At 41.0% G+C, this 26417-nt stretch overlaps 1 protein-coding gene across 1 annotated transcript in view; it reads left to right on the plus strand.

Annotated features, from left to right (window-relative positions):
* Positions 1-26417, plus strand: part of C11H10orf67 (chromosome 11 C10orf67 homolog) — a 133198-nt gene that overhangs the window by 20623 nt on the left and 86158 nt on the right. The window contains exons 3-7 of the mRNA XM_030941281.1: positions 3648-3791; positions 5367-5441; positions 17152-17307; positions 23587-23734; positions 24902-24960. Coding sequence (XP_030797141.1) covers positions 3648-3791; positions 5367-5441; positions 17152-17307; positions 23587-23734; positions 24902-24960 — 582 coding nt within the window. The remainder of the gene's footprint in view (positions 1-3647; positions 3792-5366; positions 5442-17151; positions 17308-23586; positions 23735-24901; positions 24961-26417) is intronic.

A 26417-nucleotide genomic window follows, 5' to 3' on the forward strand; every position in this document is an offset into this window, starting at 1 on the left:
AGCATCTATAATCTGCATGTTTCACCAAATTTGGGAGATTTGGAGCCACTAAATATATCTTCAAATATTTGTTGTACCCCACTTTTTCTATCCTTTCCTTCTGCAATTCCAATTACTTGTATGTTAGACTTCTCGTTATTAACTCACAAGTCCCTAAACTCTGTCCATTTTGTAAAATTTTAAAAATCTTTCTGCTTTCTGTTTTTTATTTGATACATCTTCAAGTTCACAGTTTTTTTCTGCCATCTTTGTTCTTCTATTAAGTACTTTCAGTGAAGTTTTAATTTTGGATATTATATTTTTCAACTCAGGAATTTGTTTTCTTTATCAAAATTTTCTGTTTGTTGATATTTCCTTTTTTCATTTATTACAGCATATTTTTCTTTACTTCTTCATGTATAGTTATAATAACTGGTTTAACATCTTTGGCAATTCTGACATTTTGGTAATATTGGAATTGGTTTCAATCTTTTTTCTTGAGACTGAATCACATTTTCCTGTTTTTGTATGTAATCCAAGTAATTTAGATTATATTGTAGACAGTGTGGATGTTATCTTCTGGATTCTGATACGTTTCCCTAAAGAATGCTGAGGGTTTTTTGTTGCTGGTGGGTTTTTTTTGTTTTGTTTTGTTTGTTTATTTTTTTTTTTCCACATAATTAACCTGTTTGGATTAAAACAGAAAATTATGTCTTTTTTTTTTTTTTTCAGGCCAAATCTTGGTTTTGTTCTATTATCGCTAGCTGGGCTATTTGCAGCCTGCCCCATGTATGTATCTCTCAGGGATGAGCCAGAGGTTTGTTCAGAGATGGGTTTCATTTTTGTTTTTTGGTTTATGAGACAGGGTCTCCCTCTGTTGCCCAGGGTGGAGTGCAGTAACACAATCATAGCTCACAGCAGCCCCAAACTCCTAGGGTCAAGTGATCCTCTCATCTCAGGCTCCCAAGTAGCTGAGACTACAGGCTACGCACCACCATGCCTGACTAATTTTTAAATTTTTTGTAGAGATGAGGTCTTACTATATTGTTAGGTGGGTCTTAACTGCTGGCCTCAAGTGGCCCTTCCTCCTTGGCCTCCCAAAGTGCTGGGATTACAGACATAAGCCATCATGCCTGGCTTGTTCAAAGCTTTTACCGTGATTTTAGAGTTTGTCTTTCTGATTTTTTTTCATCTGGGACCCCACCCAAACGCTGTCAGTTGACCTCTCAAAGTCTTGATATTCTCACCTGTAAAGTAAAACCTCTGTACAGTATGAGGATATTAAAATGAAAGTCTTCCCAGGATACCAGTACACCAGGCATCAAGTTCCAAACTAACTGTGAGTTAGAAACCGTTTGCAGATTTTGCAAGGGGAATGTTTCACATTAGATGAATGTCTCTTAGCTTTTGAATCAGATCAAGGACAATAAAGAAGGTCAGGGACTGAAGAGAAAAAACTGCTGAAGCCAACTCTAGAAAGAACTATTGCCATGGTTCTTATGGGAGAAGGGCAGCAGAAGCAATCCTCCTCAACTCAAACTAGGAAGGCAGGCTTCAGTGGAGCTTGAATGTATTTGCTGTCCTTAGAAGACACAGAGGACTAGTGCTTGACTCATGCTTGAGGAAGCAAAAGGGGGCTGTGATGAGAAGATAGAATGGCTTGATTGGGATCAGTCTGCACTTCCAGAGTTATTGGGGTAAAGGATGTGTAATTGTTTCCCATAAACCATTTGTGGCCCTGAGAGAGAGGTGAAACCAGTGTGGGGTCATTTTGGGTCCTGTCCAGTAGAGTGATCTGGAAGAACAAAGGACCCCTAATAGCAGGGAGAAGAAAGAGGTGAACTCCAGATTCAAAGAACCTGAGGAAGGAGTAGCAAGTGACCACTCAGAGTAGAGAAGCATCTGCTTAGGTCAAGATGTATCTACAAAAGAGAGGGTCCCGGTAATCAGAATCTCTAGAGAAGCTACATCAGTGCCCAAGGGAAGAAGAGAAATTAGTTCTCCTGCCCTGTAGCACCATGGTGAAGCCCCCCCCGCCCCCGCCTCCCCCCCCCCCACAGGTAGAAACATCCTTGCCCCTCTATCCCTGCTGCCTTGTTCCTTGTGGAGATACAACCACTTGGGTGCTGGTGAGCAGGTGAGCAGAGAGAGCTCAAAGGTGAATCACTCTTTTTCATTACTCTCAGCAAAGGGAAAAACCTTATGAATGAAGTTGGAAGCATTTTAACTCATATATATATATATAATGTATATATTATATATACACATTATATATGTGTGTGTGTGTATATATATATATTTAGACGGAGCCTTGCTCTGGTGCCCAGGCTGGAGTGCAGTGGTGCGATCTTGGCTCACTGTAACCTCCATCTCCCGGGTTCAAGCTCCCAAGTGGCTGGGATTACAGGGGCACGCTGCCACACTTGGCTAATTTTTTGTATTTTTAGTAGAGACAGGGTTTTACCACGTCAGCCAGGTTGGTCTCAAACTCGTGACTTCAGGTGATCTGCCCACCTCAGCCTCCTAAAGTGTTGGGATTATAGGCATGAGCCACCTCACCTGGTAGTTATATTCTAAATGCTATTCTGAGGCTGTATTTGTAGCGATGGTAGGACTATGTTCCCAAGAATGAATAGAAAAGTCATGGGATTTTGTCATTTCCATTCAGAGCAGGGGAAGATTACATAGAGAATACATTTTTTTTTTTTAGATGTCTCTTTTTTTCTTCTTTTAAGTTTTTGAAGAGATAGAGTCTCACTATATTGTCCAGGCTGGTTTCAAACTCCTGGGCTCACCTGATTCACCCACCTTACCCTCCCAAAGTGTTGGGATTACAGGTGGGAGCCCTAGTGAATACATTTTAAATAGATGGGGGTAAATAAAAATACACTGTGTTTTGATTATTACAAATGGTTCTTAGTCAACATGCTGGTTACATATTTAAATGCTTGTGCTAGTAGATTCTCAGCAAATGATTCTTGCCTCTCTTTTATGATCTGAAATCTACATCTTGAGAACTATACCTTTTGAGGTATGACAGAAGGCCAATATTAACACAGATATTTTCTTCTGTGTGGGAAGAAACTGCTAGGAAACTCTTGTCTTTTAGTCCATCAGCGTATCTGAGTTTGGCAAATTAATTGTCACTTTGAAAGCCTGGTCAACTAGGATGGAATTACTGGAATTCCACAATGCATACAATCATCTTAAAAATCAGGACAGACCTCTGACCAGGAACCCAGTTTATATGTCCAGAACCAGAGAATGTATTGGAATCTTTACACGGAGGACCTTTTCTCTCTATAATAATGTACATTTTTTCCATTTTTTATTTAATGTGTGTGTGTGTGTGTATTTTTTTTTTTCAACTTTGAGGTTCAGGGGTACATATGCAGATTTGTTACATAGGTAAACTCATGTCACAGGGGTTTGTTGTACAGTACAGATTATTTCATCACCCAGATACTAATGCTAGTTCCCATTAGTTATTTTCCCTGATCTTCTCCCTCCTGCCGCTCACCGCCCTAAGTAGGCCCCAGTGTGTGTTGCTCCCCTCTTTGTGTGCATGAGTTCTCATCATTTCGCTCCCACTTACGAACTGACAACATGCAGTATTTGGTTTTCTGTTCCTACGTTAGTTTGCTAAAGAGAATATTTTCCATTTTTAGATGATGAAATCCCTCCAGGTGGATTTTGGGTTCCTCAAACAATTGCTTCAGTTGAAGTTTGAGGACCGACTGAAAGAGGAATCTTTGAGTCTCTTCAACATTCTACATGACAGGATCCTAGAAATTGAAAAGCATTATCAACAGGTAAATGTTCTCTTACTTCTTTTGTTTTATGTGTGGGTCGACACTGTGCTAGATGTGTATGCAGTGCAGTTTAGAATTCAGTAACTTGTGAGGGCAGTGTAATTTGCATTAGTTGTATCTTATGAGGTAAGTAATACATAGAGCTTCACTGTGTCAGGGACTTGTGTAAGTACTTAGCATATGAACTGATTTAATTCTCACATTTACCTTACGAAGTAGGCACAATTATTTTCCCTCTTTTACAGATGAGAAAACTGAGGCACTGAAAGGCTAATAACTTGTTCAAGGTCACCAGTTAAAAAACAAGAGAGGCCAAGCACACATGCCTCTAATCCTACCACTTTGGGAAGCTAGGGTGGGAGGCTGGCTTGAAGCTGGGAGTTCAAGACCAGCTTGGGCAACATAGTGAGACCCTGTCTTTACAAAGAATAAAAGCATGAGCCAGATGTGGTGTTGCAGACCTGTAGTCCCCAGCTACTTAGGAGTCTGAGACAGGGGAATCACTTGAGCCCAGGAGTTCAAGGCTTCAGTGAGCTATGATTGCACCACTGCACTCTAGCCTGGGTGATAAGTCGAGACCCCCATCTCAGAGAAACAAAAAACAAAACAAACGGACATTACTATTATTTCTGTGCCATAAAAACAAACAAAAACCATCTTTTGCTGACCACACCATGTTAAGTACCATGCTAAGCCTTTAAAATATATTTACCCTTTAAATCTCTCAAAATGTGAAAATGGAAATCCTATTGTCTGTGATTTACAGATCAAGAAACAGCTTGCCAAGGTTAAGTAACTTGCTTAAAGTCAGACAGATAGTAAAGGGCACAATGATATTTAAATTCAATACCATTTGACTCTAAAGCCTATTTGAGGCTGGGAGGCGATGGCTCAGGCCTGTAATCCCAACACTTTGAAAGGCTGAAGCGGGAGGATAGTCTGAGCCCAGGAGTTCGAGATCAGCCTGGGCAACAAAGCAATACCCGATCTCCACAAAATAAATTTAAAAATAAATTTTTTTTAGAAAAGGATAATGCCTATTTGTTGTTTATACTCCATGCTGAAATCAGAATTGATATCAGAATCATGGGTATTTTTTTTTTAAATGCACTCTCTTCTATTGTTAATCTAAACAGATCTAATCAAATTATTTGATTAATCAGAAAATAACTCTAGTTTGCAGATTAGCACTATAGATTTCTTTTCATGAGCATATTCCATTCAAAAAGTACAAGGACCAGAAGAAGATAGGCATCACAAATAGACTTTACAACTTTCAAAAGCAGTTTTAGGAAGGCAGTAAAAGACTTTACTCAAGTGAAAAATGAAATGAAGTGTTCAAATTATCTATATATATTTTATCCATATGATCTCTCTATGGCTTTTGGTTGAGTATAAGTAAAAATAAAATGTGTCATAATAGCTGCAGGGTGGGAGAAATGATTATGAATTGAAGTTTTCAAGAGATTATGATTCAGATGATTTTTTTTTTTTTTTACTGAGTCCCTCCCTAGTAGGTGTGGGTCATATTTGGAAATACATTATGGTGCTTGTTGCATTTATTTTTATTTTCAGAATGAGGATAAGATGAGAAAATCCTTCAATCAGCAGTTAGCCGATGCCATAGCTGTTATCAAAGGAATGTACCAGGTGAGTTTTTGTTTTTGGTGCTATGGTTGTGGGCAAGGCTAGCTTCAGCTGCTGTGTGCAAGAAGTGGGGATCACCTTGGCTTCCCAGTCTGGGTTTCCAGCTCTGAAGGCCTGTTTCCTCAATTTTCAGGTCACCTTAGAGGGATCAGGCCTAGGACTGTTTATGCTCACATTATAAAGCTTTCTAGAAACTGGAAAATTCTAATCTGGTATTCAGGACACCTGGGCGTGTATTAAAGTAATCCAAAGTTTATTTGGTGTGGTCATAGCTGAATAGATGAAGGTCAGATGGTCCTAAGAGAGAGTTCAGAGAATCTGTAGTAAATTCCAGTTGGTGGATTAACTTTTCTAATGACAGGGACATTTTTATCTGCCAGACACATGCTGCATTTTCCTTCACAATGGGAAAATTCCTACCTTTAGTGGTTTTTTTAGACTCAGCAAAGAGCTTGTGCTTCGTTTAGCATTTATAACTATATCCTCACCTTGCATTTCAATATACTTCCATAAGTAAATTTTTTGCATACTTCTTTTTGGGCACTGTTTGTAAGCTTCTTATCATAGCACTCAACACATTCTGTATTTAATTATGTAATTGCTTGTGAGGTGTCTTTGTTCCATGCCAGACTGTCAACCTTAAGGATCTCCTGTGTGTTACTCTCTGCTGTGCCTCTGCCTTTAGCACTGTGAGTGGTACATAATTAACAACCAGCTACTGATTGCTAAATGCATGAATGGTCACCTGTACCTGTGGCAGACAGTGCTGCTGCCTGCTCAAATGTCATTCTCTCCACTGCACATTCTCCCCACTGCTTTTTACTGACAGGGGCACTTCCAACTATAGAAACCAAAATGCTAGATTCTTCCTCTTCCAGCTCCCTTTTTAGCTATAGCACAGACATAGGCAAAGTCAGGTCCCTAACCAATGAGACCTGAAGGTGAGTTGGCCGTGAGATTTTGGGGGAGGTGGTTCTTTCTAAGTAAAAGGGACTCCTGAAGATATCACCTCACACTGGTCAGAATGGTTATTATTAAAAAGTCAAAAAAATAACAGATGCTGGTGAGGTTGCAGAGAAAATGGAACACTTGCTTATACACTGCTGATGGGAATGTAAATTAGTTCAGCCACTGTGGAAAGCAACTTGGAGATTTCTGAAAGAAATTAAAACAGAACTACCATTTGACCAAGCAATCCCTTTGCTGGGTATATATCCAATGAAAGATAAATCATTCTACCATAAAGACACATGCATGTATGTGTTCATTGCAGCACTGTTCACAATAGCAAAGACATGAAATCAACCTAGATGCCCATCAATGGTGGACTGAATAAAAAAAAAATGTGGTACATATATACCATGGAATATTACATAGCCATAAAAAAACAATAAAATCACATCCTTTGCAGCAACATGGATGGCCACTATCCTAAACAAATTAATACAGGAACAGAAAACCAAATATTACGTGTTCTTACTTGTAAGTGGGAGATAAACATTGAGAACATATGGACACGAAGGGAACAGTAGACACGGGGGCCTACTAGAGAGTGGAGGGTGGAGGTTGGGAGGAGGGTGAGGATCAAAAAACTACCTATTGAGTACTACGCTTATTACCTGGGTGATGGAATAATCTTACACCAAACCCCTGTGACATGCAGTTTACCCATGTAATAAACCTGTACATGTACCCTCTGAATCTAAAACAAAAATTAGAAAGAAAAAAAAAGGGTCTCATGGAAGACCCTTTCTGTTTCTTTGCTTGATATTTTATGTCTCCTTCTGATGCTTGGAATTGCCGAGGCACTGTGAAACCAAACATTGAGATACTCTGGATGTGCTGAGGTAGCAAGGTAGAAAGATGAGAAGCAGAGGGGTCCTTGATAATGTCATTGAGCCATCAAAGTAACCCTGGACTTGCCCTGCCTCAGGCCTCTTAAATTCATGAGATAACAACCCCTCAGTGTTGAAGCCACTGTTAGTTGACTTTTCGGTTACTTGCAGCTGAAAACATCGCAGGACATATTGCTCTGCTAATGATCTCTGTGACTCTGTGCCAAACTGTGTTTCCAAAGGCACCTGTGACACTCTCTCCCACTTACCTGGTTTTGCGCAACGTCACCTCGCTTCTCTCCCATCAAGAGGTGGAATCTGATTCCCCTCCCTTGAATCAGGGCTGCCCTTAGTGACTTGCTGATAAGCACAGAATGTGGAGGAAGTGAAGCTGCATGACTTTTAAGTTAAGGTCAGAAGAAGTCTTGCAAGTTCATCCTTATTCTCTCTGAATGTTTGCCCTCTAGATTGTCCTTCCCTGAATTCAGCTACCATGCTGACAAAAGCCCATGCCATATGGAAGATCTACATGTAGGTACTACTGGGTCTCCAGGCTCATCTCAGCCCCACCTTTGAGTCACCCCAGCCTAGGAGTCAAAAATATGAGTGGAGAAGCCTCCAGATGACTTGAGCTACCAGCTATGTAGGGTCTTTTTATGGAGGAGAGATAAGCCATCCCTGCTGTGCTTCTACTAATTCCCGACTCATTGAATTTGGTTTTTTTCTTTGTTTTGCTTTTTATTTTGGAGTCTTTTCTTTTTTTAGAGACAGGGGTCTCACTGTCTCCCAGGCTGGAATGTAGGGTGTGCTCATAGCTCACTGTAGACTTAAACTTCTGGACTCAAGTGATCCTCTCGCCACAGCCTCCTGAGTAGCTGGGACTATAGGCATGTACCAGCACACCCAGTTAATTTAAAAAAAAAATTATATATATATATATATATACACACACACACACACACACACAGACACACATATAGTAAACATGGGATCTTGCTGTGTTATCCGGGCTGGTCTTGAACTCCTGTCCTCAAGTAATCCTCCTGCCTTAGCATTCCAGAGTGCTAAGATTACAACCATGAGCCACTGTGCTGGCCTAATTAATATTTAATGGAAGAAGACAGAAGGAAGAAAGAGAAAGAGGGAAGGAGGGAAAATGAGTATTATATGTAGCAGTTTTATATATATTGATTTTGTAACCAAACATCTTGCTAAATTCTTGTGTTTGTTTTAATAATTTTTCTATAGACTCTCTGGGGCTTTCTATGTAAACAGTTATGCAATTGAGAATACATATTTTTGTCACTTCATTTTTCATCCATAAACCATGTAATCATTTCAGCAGTGCCTTGTCTGGAGCAGCTGCTGCAAAGATGCTGGATGCAGCAGAGGAGACATGGCCAGGGTTGTACACTCTACTAAGCTGGCAGCAGCCAAGAACAAGCAGGAATGGTGCCCACCTTCTGAGTTGGTGATGGGGGAGCTCCATGCTCCTAGAGGCAGCTGCAGCTGCCCAGCCATGGCTGCAGACCCAGATCCCTGTGCTCTTGAGGGCCCAGGAACCCCCCTGCCCCCACAGGCTCAGAAGTACCTGCTCCTGCTCCCTGGCCTTTCCTTATTCCTGGCACCCACTCTTATTTTGAAGCAAAGTTGTGGCCAAGCCTGGGCACTGTCATGACCTGGCCAGGTGTGTGTGTGCTTGGGATGGTGCTGACACACCAGGCCCCTGCTGCTTTGGTGCCCTCCAGACTTTGGGTGCCAATGAGCACAGGAGGGAGGCCATGGGGGCACTGAGGGTGGCACAGCACAGGCCTGCAGGTGTCCCTTGGCATGAACAGCCTGGGCACCATGAACAGCAGCAGGAAGTGACAGGCTCCTGAGTGGAAAGGGATGTGTCACTAGTGAAGCCCCACCTTCAAGCCAGGGACGGCCTGAAGCCTGGGGGCCAGGCTGCCAGTTCCACAGACTGGAGTGAGAACTTATGGTGCTTTTTTCAGGCCCGCCTGTGGCTGCACATTGACTAATCAGCATGCACTTCCTCCCCTCTGAAGCCCATAAAAACCCTAGACTCAACCAGACTCTGGCAGAGGTCGGGATGACCTGCCTGCAGAGAGGAGTTATTCACTGTGGGGTCTTCTCTCAGCTGAGAACTGAACAGATATCAGGATGACCTGCCTGCAGAAAGGAGCTACCCACTGTGGGTCTCCTCTCAGCTGGGAGCTGAGCAGATGCCGGGATGACCTGCTTGCAGAAAGGAGCTACCCACCTCAGATCTCCTGAGAGCTGTACTGTTGCTGAATAAAGCACCTCTTTGCATTACTCACCCTCCAATTGTCCGCATATCTCATTCTTCCTGCATGTGGGACAAGAACTCAGGACCCACCAAATGGTGGGACTGAAAAAGCTATAAGGCAAACAGGGCTGAAACACACCCCTCACTCACCACACTGCAGGCAACAAGAAGGAGAGAAGAGCTGCAGCCCTTGGGGAAGCCGAGACCTAGGAGCTCCCTGAGCCAGTGTTGTGACACCCTCTTTGGGGCTCTGCAGTTCCTGGTGTCTCCAAGCTTCCAGGCACCACTGTGTTCCCCAGTGCCAGCAGTGGAAGCCACTGGTGGTATACCTGGTCCAGCTGCAGCCTTGCAGGGAGCTGGCACCCTTGCCGGCACCTGGAACTGCCCATCCCGCTGCAGCTGGCATGCCTAGCTGTGTGTAGTGGCTGGACCCTGCACTCACTCATGCACCCCTTGTCGCTGTGCACCTGGCTTGCCCTTGGCAGGCATGGGATCCAGGCTGGTAGCATGAGCTGAGCACAGCCTGCCAGGTCAAGCGGGTGGAATGAGCCTAGCAGGCCTGAGCAAAACTCAGGCAAAAGTGCCACTGACCACAGAGGTTTCTGGCTGGCAAAGCAACACCCCAAGGATCCTGTGGCAGCATGGTGGCACATGCTTGTAGTCCTAGCTACTGAGGAAGCTGAGGTGGGAGGACTGCTTGAACCCAGGAGTCTGATGTGAGTGAGCCATGATTGTGCCAGTACACTCCAACCTGAGTGACATAGCATGACCTTGTCTCTAAAAGAAAGAAAAAAAAGATGCATTTAATCTATCTTATCCAGTATTATTCTTGTTTATAATGAGAGAACAAGTCAGAATTTCGTGGTTTTTAAAAACATGTTTTTGGCCAGGCGTAGTGACTCATGCCTATAATCCTAGCACTGTGGGGGGCCAAGGCAGGCAGATCGCTTGAACTCAGGAGTTTGAGACCAGCCTGGGCAACATAGTGAGACCCTGCCTCTACAAAGCATACAAAAAGATTAGCTGGGCACGGGGGACATGCGCCTGTGGTCCCAGCTACTCGGAAGGCTGAGGTGGGAGGATCACTTGAACTCAGGAAGTTGAGGCTGCAGTGAGCCGTGATCATGCCACTGCGCTTCAGCCTGGTTGATAGAGCAAGACCCTGTCTCAAAACAAACAAACAAAAACCACATGCTTTTATAGTTCTTTGTGTCTTCCACAATTTCTGGGACATTGGTCTTTTCCTAATATACATCACATGGTCAAAAATATAGCTAAATAATGAATATTACTCTTTGTCCATACACTTTATACTTCTAGGAGTAGAACGCCATGGAAGCATTAAATTCTTCATATTCATCAGTTTTTCATAAATATGTGTTAAATATGCTTAATTATGGTTGGTTGACTTATGAAAAAATTGTTTATATTAAATTAAAGTCATTATTGGAATCTTTGCTTTGGCTTGTTGGCATCACTTTGATCCATGACCTCAGACAGCCTTCCAAATCCTGGCCACCCAGTTTGTTAAGGCTTAGTCATAAGGAAGAACAGAGGAAAGTTGAAAATAAAACGAAGTGTTGTATACACTTTTTGTAGATTGACAAGTATAAATGACTCTCTGCTGCCCTCTGGAGACCAGTTAAGGACACAAGTACCTGTACTTTTTTTTTCAGCTATGAACAAGTTTCTAAATTTATTTAACTTTTCTTTTGGTCAATCGAATACAGCAAAGATAAAGAGTTGTATGTGATTATCTTTATAGCATCTGTCTTGCTAGAGTCTCTCTCTCTGTTGGCTAATGTGAGAGGCTACGTGAGAGGAAACCCATGTGGCAAAGAACTGAGTGTAGCCTCTGGCTGACAGCAAGAAACTGAAGCCTCCAGTCCTATAGCTGAAAAAAAAAGTGGATTTTTCTACAACCTGAGTGAGCTTGGAAGCAGATCCTTTCACAGTTGTGCTTCAGATGAGACCACAGCCCTGAACACCACCTTAATTGCAGCCTTGGGAGACCCTAAACAGGATCTACCTGAATTCCTGACCAATAGAAACTATGAGATTGTGTGTGTGTGTGTGTGTGTGTGTGTGTGTGTGTGTGTGTGTGTGTGTGTGTATTTTAATTTAATTTTTTTTTCTTTTTCATTAGTGACGGGGTCCTACTATATTGCCCAGGCTAGTCTCAAACTCCTGGCCTCAAGTGATCCTACCACTTCAGCCTCTCAAAGTGCTGGGATTATAGGTGTGAGGCACTGTGCCTGTCCAAACGTGTGTGTTTTAAGCCACTACATTTGGGGTAAAACTTTTATGCAGCACTAGATAACCAATTTGTCCTTCATATTTAGTGAGCCATCAAATCCTACCAGATTTTTGTTGTTGTTTGGTTGTTTGGGTGTTTGTTGTTGTTGTGTTTGAAACAGGGTCTTGCTCTGTCACCCAGACTGGAGTGCGGTGGCACCATCTCTGCTCACTACAACCTCTGCCTCCCAGGCTCAAACAACTGTCCCACCTCAGCCTCCCAAATCGCTGAGATTATAGGCGTGAGCCACATGGCTGGCTATCCTGCCAGTTTTTTGTCTCCTAAATTCATGTCTTGTTATTTTGCCTCTGAGCCAGTTTAGGTAGTCAGCATTGCTCACTGGCCTGTGGCTAGTGCCTTCTTATGCCTTTTGGTCTTCATTAAGTCCATCGTCTGCCCAGGCATCTGGGTGGTCGTTCAAAACACAAGTCTGACCACATCCTGCCCTGTTTAAATCCTTCAGTGTTTCCTCCATGCCTTTAGGATAAAGTTTAAGTGCCTTAGCATGGCTTAGAAGGTCCTTTCATGTCTTCACTTTTATCTGTTTCCACTTCTTAGCTAAAACTTTACCCTCCTACAATACTGGGCCGTCACCTGCTTCTCTCAACTCACCTCAAGTTATTAACCATCTCCCTGGAATTTTTGCATAATGTCCCCCTTTGCTCTTTCTCTGCTGACTAATAGCTGCAGCGAATTGTATCACATTTACCCAGTACATGTTGATCTGTCCACTAGACTGTTCCTGTAGAGCAGGGACCAAGTCTTGCTCATCTTTGTATTCTCCTAGCAGACTGCGTGGCACATAATAGGTTTTTGACAAATTTTGTTGAATAAAGGGTTGAATGTGATCAAGAAGAGTGTCAAGATAACTTGACCTACACCATGGTACTGGAAATAGATCATGAATTCCTAGTGGAAATTTCCTACAATAAAGGCAATCCATAATGTCAAGGTCTTTAACTGTTCTTTCACTCACGTTTTGATTCATTTCATCCATCCATTGTCTGATTTTCCAGCAGAGGCCCAGAGCCAGTCCTTGTACCCATTGTGTATAATCTAGTGGTCAAGAGAGATAACAAACTTAGCATTTACAGTCCCATTGGAGGTTTGTACCCAGTGAGTACAAACTCTCTGGCAGTTTGGGTGAATAGTTAAGGAAGACTTTTAGGAAAAGGTGATTCCTATGCTGACCCTTGAAGGACAATGAACATTTGGGGGAGATGGGGAGAAAACAGGGAAAGAGAAGAGAGGGTGAAGGAGAGGTGATAAAAGAGATTTTGAGAAATTGGTTCATGTAATTATGGGGGCTGGCAAGTTTGAAATTTGCAAGGCAGGCCAGCAGGCTGGAGACCCAGGAAAAGGCTTGATGTTACAGCTTGAGTCCGAATGCAGTCCTCTAGGAGAATTCCCTCTTCCTCAGAGAATCTCAGTCTTTTTCTGAGAAGGCTTTCAACCTATTGGATGAGCTCCGTCTACATGATAGAAGTCTGAAGGTTAATCTGCTTTACTCAGAGCTACTGATTTTAATATTTATCTCATCTAAAAATGCCAGCAACATCTAACATTTGAAAAAGAGTACCATGGCCTAGCCAAGTTGATGCATAAAATTAATCATCACAGATACATATATGTGACTATATAGATATATGTGAATGTGTATGTGTAAGTGTGTAGATACATTTATGTATATCCTAGTTCTGTCTATGGAGAGCGCCTAGAGGAAGTGACATTCCTATAGCAATGAGTACACCTAGAATTCAGCTTTTAGATTTAAATGATATTCTACACTCAAAGAAACCAGGGCTTTTCGGAGGAGTAGCCAACTCCAGGGCAGTGACAGGGAAAATAAAAGAAAGGCCTGCAATATTTTGTCAAAACTAAAGCAAGGAAATGCTCAAAAAATTATGAAGGTGTGTCAGAACACAGGAGTCAGCTGGTAGGGGCTTCCTTCATTCCACTTGGCCAATCTGGGAAAATTCATGCATCAAATTAAACAATGATAATTATGAATTATAACCATTTGAGTAAAATAGGAATCCATGAGCTCACCGTCATAAGTAAATAAGTAAATAACTAATGCATTTATTTCAGGAAAAGGTTTATCCTATGGAAGTACTAAAATATCTCCCTACAAATGCATATTAATACTTTAACTGGGAATAAATACGTATTAAGGACCATAACATGTATTAATTAGTATAATACTTACTAATTAACTTTACAGTGAAGAAAGTTGATACTAACACCTTCTTAACTAAATGATAAAAGTTAATATCTCCATTATAATAACCTTCATTATCTACAAAGGTTAATATATCACCTTTGAAGTAAACAATTGACTTGCTTCCCACCCAATATTGTCATAGTCAATCTAAATGTTCACAGAGTAATTATTCCCTAGTTTAAATGTTGCAAACTAACAGCTGGACCTTAATGAGAATGATGGCACCAAAATATAGAAATTTTATTTTAGAAAGTTAATGAGACAATTGATATTCCAAAAACATTTTCCTTGAACAGCAGGCAGTCATTCAAGAGTGGCAGCTCTGCAGGGTTGCACTGCCCGGAGTGCCACTTTCCTGGTTGTCACTCATTGGGAAAGCACCTGCAAATACAGTATTTACCTTTTATGTCTGGCTTATTTCACTTAGCATAATGTCTTCCAGGTTCGTCCATGTTGTCCCAAATGGCAAGATATCCTTCTTTTTTATGGCTGAAAAATATTGTATTAATATATACATTATACATACTACCATTGTAAATATTCCATTGTGTGTGTGAGTGTGAGAGAGAGAGAGAGAGAGAGAGAGAGAGTGTGTGTGTGTGTGTGTGTGTGTGTGTGTGTGTGTAACATTTTCTTCATTCATTCATCTGTTGATAGATATTTAGGTTGTTTCTGTATCTTGGCTATTGTAAATAATGCTGTAATGAACATAGGAATGCAAATATCTTTAAGAGCATGATTTTATTTCCTTCGAATATATACCCAGAAGTAGGATAGCTGGATCATATGGCAGCTTTTAGTTTTCTGAAGAACCTCCATACTATTTTCCATAATGGCTGTACCACTTTACATTCCCATCAACAGTGCACAAGGACTGCCTTTTCTCCATACCCTTGCCAATACTTGTTATCTCTTATCTTTTTGAAAAGACTCATTCTAATAGCTCATTCTTATCATAATGAGGTAATTTCTCATTGTAGTTTTGATTTGCATTTTCCTGATGATTGGTGATATTTCATGTACCTGTTAGAGATTTGTATATCATCTTTGGAAAAATGTTTATTTAGGTCCTTGGCCCATTTTTTAATCTTTTCTTTTAAAAAAATTGTAGAGAAGGATGTCTTGTTATGTTACTCAGGCTGGTCCCAAACTCCTGGCCTCGAGTGATCCACCTGCTTCAGCCTCCCAAGTAGCTGGGATTATAGACACGAGCCACCATGCCTGGCGTTTACTATTGCTTTATGAAACTTCTAATTTTGTTAATGCATTGTTTTTCTTGTTTTGTTCAACTGTGTATCTGTGTTCTCTTGCATCTCATTGAGCTTCTTAAAGATAATATTTTGAATTATTTGTCAGACGATTTGCAGATCTCCATTTTTTTGGAGTCAGTTACTGGAACTGTATTCGTTTTCTTGAGCCTGATTCTTCACGACCTGTATAGCCTTATGTTGGTGTTTGTGCATTTGAATGAGCAAACACTTCCTTCAGTCATTACAGACTGGTTTTGCAAGGTGAATATTTTCTTCTTTAGATTAGCCTCCAGGATTGCCTCCAGGATTGCAGCTGAGTAGGGCTGCAGCCGAGTTACGTGGCTGCTGCTGGGTCTGCAATGGGGTCCATGTTAGTGGGCCTATTACTAGGGGCTTGAACAGGCTTGCATCCTGTCTGGCCCCTGGAAAGAATAAACTGCTTCCAGGACCTTGGTCTGTAGAGTTGGTGCTGGGTAAAGAATATGCTTCAGGTTTCACAGTTGGGTTTGCAGATGGTGGGCCTGTTACCAGGCGCAGATAAGTGTTGTATTCCTTCAGGTCCCTTGGAGTGTTCCTGCTGGGTTACTGAGTTGGTCCCTGGGCAAGAATTGGCCATGGACCATGGCTGACAGGGGCTTGAATGGAATTACAGGGCTGCTTCATGGCTTACACTGAGACTGGGGTCTGCAGACATACCTCCAGAGACACAGACAGGTGTGCCTCCTACTAGGCTCCTGGGCAAGCAGGACTGCTCTTGGATCATGGCTGAGTGGGCTGGAGCTGGGTCACAGGGCTACTTCAGGCTTCTCCATCAGACTGAGGTCAGCAGTCTGCCTCCAGAGGCATTGATGGGCATGTTTCCTGGTAGATCTCTGGGTGGACAGGACTGCTTCTGGACCAAGGCTAGGAAGGGACAGAACTAGGTGTAGGTCCCACCCCAAGATCTGCAGTGGAATCAAGATCAGTGGGCCTGCCTTTAGGGCACAGAAAGGCATAGCTTTCATCAAGCCCCTGGGTGGGCAAGACTGCTCTCAGACTGCAGCTGAGAGAGCTGGGGCCAAGTTAAAGGGCTATTTCAAGATCTGCTGTGAGACTGAGGTCAGCCGACCAGCTTCCAAGGGCACAAATAGGCATGACTCCCAGCAGGTGCCTGGGCAGGCAGAACCGGTCTCAAACTGCAGCTGAAAGTGGGTTTGGTTGAGTTACAGAGCTGATTCAGGGTCCACAGCTGAGACTGAGGCCTGTGGGCGTGTCACCAGAGGCACAGGTGAACGTGATTCCTCCTGGATTTCTTGGCAGATGGTTCTAGTGGCAGGACCAAGTCCGCAGGGGGATGAAGCCATTTCTGGGTTTGTAGCTGGGATCATGGTCAGTGAGCCTGCCACCTAGGTGCAGCCTGCCACTCAAAACAGCCCTCCTCAGTCTTGGGCTCCACCAGAGTTTTGCAGTCTTCTATCCAGGTCCTAAATCTCCCTCAAGGGCACTTTTGTCCATGAATGGCTGCCAAATTCTTGTTGAGTGGAAGTTCTCCTATTCTTCCATCTCGCTCTTTGCTATTGTAGTTTACATGGCTGATACAGTTAGAGTAACTGATCATGCTTTGTGTTTTATAGGATAACACTGTGCTACATAGTGCATAATAATTTTTAAGCATATATTTCAATATAAATAAATTTTCGTATTAAAATTGTATGCAGGTTACAAAAATAACCTCACAAAACAGCAGCTTAAAAGATGAAATGTTTTCTGGTGGTGTCTAATTTTTAATGCTGAGTGTCTAATTAATTTTTAATGCTGCTTTTTTTTTGTACCCAGCAATTTTTTGAGGTAGAAGAGGAGAACATTAATTTGCAAGATGCGAGTAGTGTCAAAATAAATATTTTGTTAAGAAAACTGAAAGAGAAAGAAGAAGTTATTAAAGAATTAAAAGAACAGCTAGACCAATATGAAGATTTTGGATTTCACAAAATGGTAAGTTTCAAGGCAAGGAATAATTAATTTTAATATTTGTAAAGAAAGTCATAAATAGTTAAAACCTTGATTTAATGATAAACTAAAATCCAACTGATGCATTTTGGGCATCTCCCCATAATATAAGCCAGTCTAACTCTTTTCTGCTCAATGACCTATTCAAGAAAACCCATTGCAATATGAATAGGAGCAATATAATGGTTCCGTATATTTTATTTAAATGGGAATAAAATAACTTACATCCCACTGCAAAAAAAAGTCCTACTCTAGAAGAGTATGGGAGTGGATTTTTGTTGTAACTGAAGACTCCCACCCTTTTTTTGCAATCAAGGTAGTTTGAAAGACACGAAGTTAATCTTTCCAAGTCAGAGGTTCCAAGAAGCCAACTTGGAAAAGAATGACATTTTAATAAAAATATCAAGAAGAAAAATCTCAGAGGATTTTCCCCTCAGTTTTTCCTGTTGCAGTGGGAACCAGGAGCTGCTTTGCTGGTTAGACAACCTACTGAAGGGAACAAAAATGGAATGAGTGAGAAGGCAGAAAGAAGAACCTAAACTCCTGTCAAGGAGGAAGTTTAAGGCCTGTGGAAAGTGTGGATCCTGAGAACGAATTCGTTGTCATCTCATCTCTGCTCTGAGCCACCAGCTGTCTCAGGCCCAACCACAGTCCAGAGCTGGAGAGGATTTTATTACTAAGTTATAAGAGCAAGAAGCTGATTGTTTGAGTTGGAAAGGCTAACAGATACTGGGACCTAGGAGGAATAAAAATCTATTGAATATCAATAGCAGGTATCAGATACTTCATCGATGGCATCTCTTGTCATTCTCACAGTTCAGTTTGCAGATGAAGAAGCAGAGACGGGGTGGTTAAGTAACTTCCTCACGGGCACACAGGTAGTAGATGGTAAAGATGGTACATGAACAAAGGTTCACCTGAATCTAAAGTCCACTTACAGAGGGGGAGCTCTATTCTCTACAGTAAGAATTAAAGGTTGTAGTGAATATATAATATGCATATGCCTATAGAAAATGTATAGATTGTTATAATATATTACAATGTGATATAATACATTAATAATTATTAATAGATTAATACACTTAGAAATATTGACACATGCATACAGGAAAATCTGAAAAGTTATATGTCAAAATGTTAACATTAGAAACACTTGTGGGTTGCTCATGCCTTTGAGTACAGTCTATGGTTTATCTGAATCCCTCACTATTACTCTTAATTAAAACTTCAAGCTTATAAGAGATAATGAATCGGCCGGGCGCGGTGGCTCAAGCCTGTAATCCCAGCACTTTGGGAGGCCGAGACGGGCGGATCACGAGGTCAGGAGATCGAGACCATCCTGGCTAACACGGTGAAACCCCGTCTCTACTAAAGAAACACAAAAATCTAGCCGGGCGAGGTGGCGGGCGCCTGTAGTCCCAGCTACTCGGGAGGCTGAGGCAGGAGAATGGCGTGAACCGGGAGGCGGAGCTTGCAGTGAGCTGAGATCCGGCCACTGCACTCCAGCCCGGGTGACAGAGCGAGACTCCGTCTCAAAAAAAAAAAAAAAAAAAAAAAAAAAAGAGATAATGAATCAAACACAAACCATTCTGAAGGTTCGTATTTAAACTGGTTTAAATGTTTGCTTTGTTTAAGTGTTTGTTTTGTTAATTAGAAATCTTTGTATCCAGAAAAATATCTAGAAAAAAGTTGAACACTTTCTAAGCAATACGGTATTGTGTCAATAGCATAGATCGAATAAAATTGAATATTTTTTTATATGTCTTGGACTAGGAAGCACATTCAATTTTTGCATTTGCTTTTGAAAAACCTTTTCTTGGGTTTACACTTACCTTTACCTTTGCTTTTTGGAGAAAACAGTTTAATAGAAATGATTAAAAACTATAATAGTTCTCTTTTAATCCTGCCTTGGCCAAAGACATCCAGTGTAGATGTGGCAAGACAATTTTGATCCATTTATTTCCATTTGTGAAATGCAACATGATACCCGCCTGGCTAAAGTAGAGAGTTATGATAACAACACCTGCTGTGTTGAATGTAAATTGCTTCGAGTTCTTTGAAGAAATATTCGTATGTCAATTCAGGTATTATAAGGAAATGCACAAATCCTTATAGCCATCAGTTTATGTTCCATAAAATGTACCAAACAGACTTCTGGACTGTTGAGAACACCCCAATTGGGTAAGACAGCTCCCCACACTCTTGAAATGTTTACACGTCTAACTTTTCTCTTCAGCTAGTCACCTGGCCTGGCTGGACATTCTGGGGAAACCGTGAGGATGGGCTGTGGCTTTGTGAAGAGGATAGCAGGTGGGAACCACACAGGCTCATGTGTAAGCAGGCTGTTCTCTGGCTTTCAGTGGCATCCAGAATACCCTGGTTATTCCATTGTAATTAACCCCCAAAGAGCACATTATAATTTCTGTAAACACTTTAAGATTTGAGGAAGGTGAAGTGATCCTTATTAACAGGGTATATGGATTTCTCCTGGAGACCCCAACAAAGCACAGGGCTCTGCTCTCCCCTCTTGACTGAGGGTGATGGAAAACATACATGTCACCATTTCAAGAACACAGACGCAAATTCCACAAAGGCAGATCATGGCTTATATCAAATAAAACGAAACACATTTTTTTCCTACATTCTCTAAGAACAAACTTTCCTAAAACTTCATGCCACTTAAGTTCTAGATGATCTTTTTTATTTGAAATTTCATCTGATTCAACTGCCCCCTCTAGTGGTATTTAAAAAACCCTTGGGACACCAAGTCTCGAATTAGATTGGGAACACTAAATTTGGAAAAACAATTAAAAATTTCAAAGTAGCAGTGGAAGTAAGTTGAAAAAAAAAGCGAAATAAACAAGCTTTAATTCTGCAGTTACCTAGTTTACTCTTACTGATTATCAAATTACTTCAATAGCTTTATAGTTAATAAGTAGTTGTAATATTTCTCATCTCCAGATGGGAACATCCTGAATGTTGAACTTCCCCAAGAGCAACTTCATTCAAGGGATGAAATGTTCAGGTTTTATTCAGTGGGAAAGCAATGTGACTCAGCTGCATGCCATTGTAGTCATCAGGTTTCCATGCTGTCCGTTGGCTAATCCTCTTGAGAATTTATAAAGGAGGTTAGCCTTTATGTCTCTGTGATTGTGTGTGTGTGTGTGTGTGCGCGCGCGCCTGTGCATGTGTTTTAATTTCAGTTGGAGCTGGCATTTTGAATAGACTTTTCATTTTTCTTTCTTATCCCAACACTGATGAGCCCCGCAACCATCACCCACCTACCTTCCATTGCTGAGCATATCTGCTTGTTGCTGACAGCTCTGAAACAGAGCTGTCATTCAAGAGTGGCAGCTCTGCAGGGTTGCACTGCCCAGAGTGCCACTTTCTTGGTTGTCACTCATTGGGAAAGCACCTGCTCTTCTCTGTGACTGTCATGAGGCATGGGCTTGCATCAGAACTCTACTCCTCCCCAGAAAATTGAGATGTCCAATTCAATGGAGCCCATGGAAGGGAAACTGCTGAGAAGGCACAGAAAGTGCTTTGAACCAGGACTTCTCAGACTTTACCACTCACACGCATCACCTGCAGGTGTTGTTAGATGCAGACTCTGACACAGTAGCCCTGGGTTGGGCCTGAGGGGCTGCATTGCCAATCAGTTCCCAGGTGATGCTGAGGCTCCTGGTCCATGGACCGCATTTGAGGAGCAAAGCTCCCAAGTACACCTGTTTTCAAAAATGATTCTTTCAAGATTCAATTTGGGATTCAGTTTGTAATTGTATGCATCTTGTGAATATTCACAAAAGATATAGCATATATGCTACCTCCTGAAGTCCTAGTTTTCATAATATGAAATAAAAACTTGAGATTGGCAAGTTACTTTACAATTTTGAAATTCCAGAATGATCAAGGATTACACACAATCTCTCTCAGAGTATAGTGTGGTTTAAACGGCTACATCCAGTTAACCGCCTTTTAATGATCTCCGTCCGTCCTTCTTAACCTCGTTTTATTAATGCAGTTTATTTTTTTAAAGTCTCGTGGTTTAAGCAAGCACAAACTAGCAGTGTGGGCAGATGGCAGAAGGAACACCACCACAAAACCTGCCACTCAGAGTGTAACAGAGGACCGTAGCAGCTCAGAACGATCCCTTTGTTCATTTTGCTAATGAGTGTCCTCATTGCTGTGGGCAACTGAATAGTTAATTACTTGCAGTTCCCGCAGCTGACAGATGGTGGGGACAGAGCTAAGGGTTAACCTCAGAAGAACAGGGGTTGTGGATTGATATGTGGAGGACAAACCCCCAGATTTAATGTGTTTTCCTTGCGTCCTGCTTTCATACAAAGAGATTCTTAGAACCCATAGTTAGGTATTAGCTGCTACCATTTGTAAATTTTACACTTCATCTGATGAATTCAAATAGTTCTTCTTTAGTTTATGAGAATCGGGTGCTCGTGTAATCCTCTGTGGATGTTCATATTCTGCCACTGTTAGGAAAAGTATGCTTAAGCCTATTAAGGCCAGTATTGTTTGTTTCTTTCTTTCTTAAAAAAAAAAAAAAAAACAACTTTTAGTCTATAAATGCATTCTGTGATGGTCTCAAACTGAACAATGTGGGACAAGAAATTAATGACTGGGATTCAGTGTTGTTTATTAACTACTTACTAGGTTTGTTAGTTCTCGTTACTTAAGAATGAATTGGGCTCAAATAATTTAAATGAAACGGTGAATCAAAGTCATGAAGATTTGGTAATTGAGCTTAGTGCAAAATTTAACAACATAATTTAAATATTACTAACTCTTACACACACACATACATACCATACGTAATTTCATTAGTAAGTCTCTTGTTTTAAAGGACTTATTAATGTACTACAAAAAAATTTAAATCACTTCTTTTTCTTTCAAACTGTTACAGGAGAAAATATTTAAGTAATTTACTTCCACATATCCTTAAACTAAATGAAAGTGTAGTTCCAAAGGGAAATCAGTCGAGAGAAATGATTTTGTTTTTGAGGGAAGATTTTATTTTTATTTACTGCAATCATGGAATTACTGTAAAAAAGAATAAGTTATAATTCACCTGCGATGACCTTAAGTTCAAAAGTATTTTTAATGTCTGTAGTAATTTTTAACAAGGCATGTAGAATCTTCTATCTCCTTTGGGATAATAACATAATGACTAATATTTTGAGATTGCATAATCTGTTTATTATTGTACCACAATAAAGTGTAAAGTTCTGCACCAACTTCCCCAATCCATTACATCTTAATTTTTTTTTTTAATGTGTGACAGTAAAATCTAGACAACCATAAGGGAGTATATTCAGATGTTTTCAATGGCTTTGAAACAGACAAGAAGAAGAAGGAAAAAAAAAAAAAAAGTAGCTGTCCCAATAAGCGCGTCTATTGCGTAAGAAAAAGCTCTCCCATAATGGACATGGCAAGATTTAAACAAAAGACGCACATAATAAAAATGTAAATGAGTTTGCTTTACTAAAACTATAACTTTAAAGTCTTTTGTTGTAAGTTATCCTGAAACCTTCTTACAAGGTAATCACTGTTTGCATAGAGATTTAAACCGAAGTCTTCAATAGCATTAAACGCCTGCACAGACCCCGTGTGACAAGCATGCAAAGCCATGTTAATGTTCAGAATATGAATTGCCTCTGGGTGGCTCCTCCACCAAGCAGAAAACCAACTGTGTGGATATCCGTGTGCCTGATGGACTCCATGCGGCTCCCAGCCTGAAAACGTCACCACTTTGACATGTGATGTGCTCCTCATGACACTGGCAGCACTGACACTGGGAAATGCCACAAAGGCAACAAGCCCCCCTCCTTAGCCATGCACTCTGCCACCCCCTGGCGCTGCCCATCCTGGTCCCCCCAGCCTGCCTAGTTACAGGCGGACAGCACTTCAGACACACACAGAGGGAAGTGTGGGTGGAGGGGCCCCAGCTGCCTCCCCGGACACAGCCTCCATAATGAATTGACCTGAATGATGAGGGCACACAAACAGTATGATATGCATTATTCCTGTCAATAAAATGTCCCCATGTGTTGAGGTCTTTGTACAGAATGTACTGGAGCCTTTCTTCCAGCAAGCTCTATTTAGGCTCCTTCCTTTTTACTATTCTTATTATAAGTGTGTAATAGAATTCAGAAAATTATATGATAGCTTTTCTGTATCTGTATTGTCCTTGTCTTGCATATTTAAATCCTTGGCTCCCCGCTTAGAAATATGGCATTCTCCATCTTTTAGGAATCTTTTCCCAAGGAAACCAGCTCTCCAAAATCAAACGTAGAAAAGGAAAATTTGGAGTACAAAGTGGAAAATGAGAGGCTGCTTCAGATCATTTCAGAGCTTGAAGAAGAAATCCAGATCAATCTAAAAGAAAATTCAGGATTAGGTAACATTTTGAAATCACCTTTGAGAAAAATCTATATATTGGTCACTTTGTAAAGCTCATAACTATGTTTGTCTTTTCCAAACATACATGTGTTTGGTTATTTACATTTAAAAGATCAATTTCATAGCCATCTTTGCTTTTTATTCAAGACAGCATTTCTTACATGGGACAGAGGATGTGTTTGTAGTTGTTTCCCTGAGCCATGTCATGTTAACTCAGGATGTTGTTTCAAGACAGACATTGGCCTTTGCAAAAATTTGCTAATCAATGCTCCATTTCACTTAGAAATATTATAACCAGATAGAAACCTTTGCTGATTTGTTTCAGATGCTTAACTGATTATCTGAACTTGATAACATTTAAATACTTAAGAGTACACATAGGGATATGCTTTGTGGGGAAAACAGAGTTAGCCCTTCAGGAAAATATGCTCCTACTTAGTAGTTACTTCAATTTTTGATACAAAGTTTAAATATACAATTTCGTTTGTATACTTTATACCCCTTTTCTTTCATACCACACACATTGGTGAAAGTTGTGTTTAAATCACCGAAGTTGTTAGAACATATGGAAAAGGGAAAAAAGTAATCACCAAAGTGAGATTGCTTTAATGTATTTTTTCATTTAACTGTGATCCGTGTGATTATGTTAATTACATGATGTTGTCCTTAATCTGCTTATTCAAAGCAATGAGCAGGCAATAAAATGAATTATAGCAAAATATCAATAAAATGAGATATATTAATATTATCCCTTGGATGTAAAATTCTACCATGTCAGTATAGTCTTGTTCTCTTCTGCTGTGGCATAGTGAGGCTTTTTAGTATTGGGTCGTTCTTATTAAGTCATAAACTGCCACCTGCTAAAGCTCTTTGCATTGGCTGTGACTAACAGCAAAAATGTCCATCGCTAGTATTGATGAAAAGCTTTCAGCCCTCAGCCACACTTGGATCTTGAACTTACTTCTTAATCCCTATCTGACCAGCCATCTGAACAGCAGGAAGAAGGCTGTGAATGTCAAGGGCAGTTGTGAAGGTCACAGTCCTGCTAGGCCTTGTGTCCACCATGCCTGCTAGTGCCCCACAGCCTGCCCTGAAGCAGGCCGTTTAAATACAGGGGCATAAGCATGTAATTTCATGGTTGGCCTCTCTCTCCTTTTGTTTACAGAAGATGAACTTATAAGTATGAAAGAGATGGCAGAAAAGGATCACAAAACTATTCAAAAGGTACTATAACGTTTTTACGTTGATAAATGACTCCTTTAAATGGAACTATAGGCGCAATTGGCCAAGTAACACTGTGTCCAGGGTGTCTTATGACATAGAGGAAAATTGATCTACATATTTAATCTCTCCCCACTATTTGGGAAGGGTTACTAGAAGCAAATAAGGACTCCAGCTTGAAAAGTCATGTATAGATACTCCTTTTGTTTGGAATTACTGACCATCTGCCTTGTTGATTTTAAGGCACCAAAGTAACGTGACACAGAGAAGTCTGAAGATGAGCTCGCAGTTAAGGAAAAAATTGTATTAAAAATGAACAGTCTTATTTTCAGATCAGATGTTGGTTGATGTTCATGAATTAGCTGGGCTTATGTTATCTGGTAAATATTTAGAGCCGGGAATTCTTTTGGTAGAACAAAAATCAAGATTTCCGAGGTGGGATGCAGTGGCTCACCCCTGTAATCCTAGCAGCTTTGCAGGCCAAGGTTGGAGAAACTCCTGAGTCCAGGAGTTCAAGGACAGCCTGGAAAACATAGTGAGACCCCATCTTTATAAAAATAAAAAAAACATAGCCGAGTGTGGTGGCACATATCTGTAGTCCCAGCTACTCGGGAGTCTGAAGTGGGAGGATTGTTTAAGCTCAGAAGTTCAGGACTACAGTGAACTAGAATTGTACCACTGCACTCCAGCCTAGACAACAGAGTGAGACCCTGTCTGAAACACACACACACACACACCACCAACCCCCACAACAACAACAACAAGATTTCCTAGTGCATTCAATTGAATTCAGTAGGATCTCAGCAATTCCTGCTCTCCCTGCACACGTGGGGCTCCCCTACTCTGTTCTCGTTTATCCGCAGACTTCCCTGTTGTAGCTCTCAGTTGCCATTCTGTTATGGTCTATCTTCCCTGCCCTACTGGAGGCTCCATAAGGGTAGAAACTGCTCTATCTGGTCTCTTAGTGGGGAGCACAATGCCTGAGGCACTGAAGAATACTCCAAGAGATGAATAGAATAAGAATGCATTTATAGTTCATACAGTTTACAGATAAACAAGCAGATTCACATCCCCAAATTATTCCAAATAAACATAAATGTCTTCCAGTAACTGAACCGAGTATCCATTTTTAAGTTAAAATGGATTAAAATCAGACAAAATTAAGAATTTAGTTTCACAGTTGCACTAGCCGCATTTGAAGAGCTCAGCCACCACATGTGCCTAAGTTCAGGTGCAGATTTCAACCAGGCCTGATATTGCCATTCAAGATACTCTTTTTTTAATTTTTTAAAATTTGTTGTCCTTTATTTCTTCTAAAAGATAGGATACATGTGCAGAATGTGCAGGTTTGTTACATAGGTATACATGTGCCATGGTGGTTTGCTGCACCTATTGACCCATCCTCTAAGATCTCTCCCCTCACCCCCCATCCCCCACCAACAGGCCCTGGTGTGTGTTGT

This window comes from Rhinopithecus roxellana, chromosome 11 (genome assembly GCF_007565055.1).
Source record: "Rhinopithecus roxellana isolate Shanxi Qingling chromosome 11, ASM756505v1, whole genome shotgun sequence".
NCBI classification, from domain to species: domain Eukaryota; kingdom Metazoa; phylum Chordata; class Mammalia; order Primates; family Cercopithecidae; genus Rhinopithecus; species Rhinopithecus roxellana.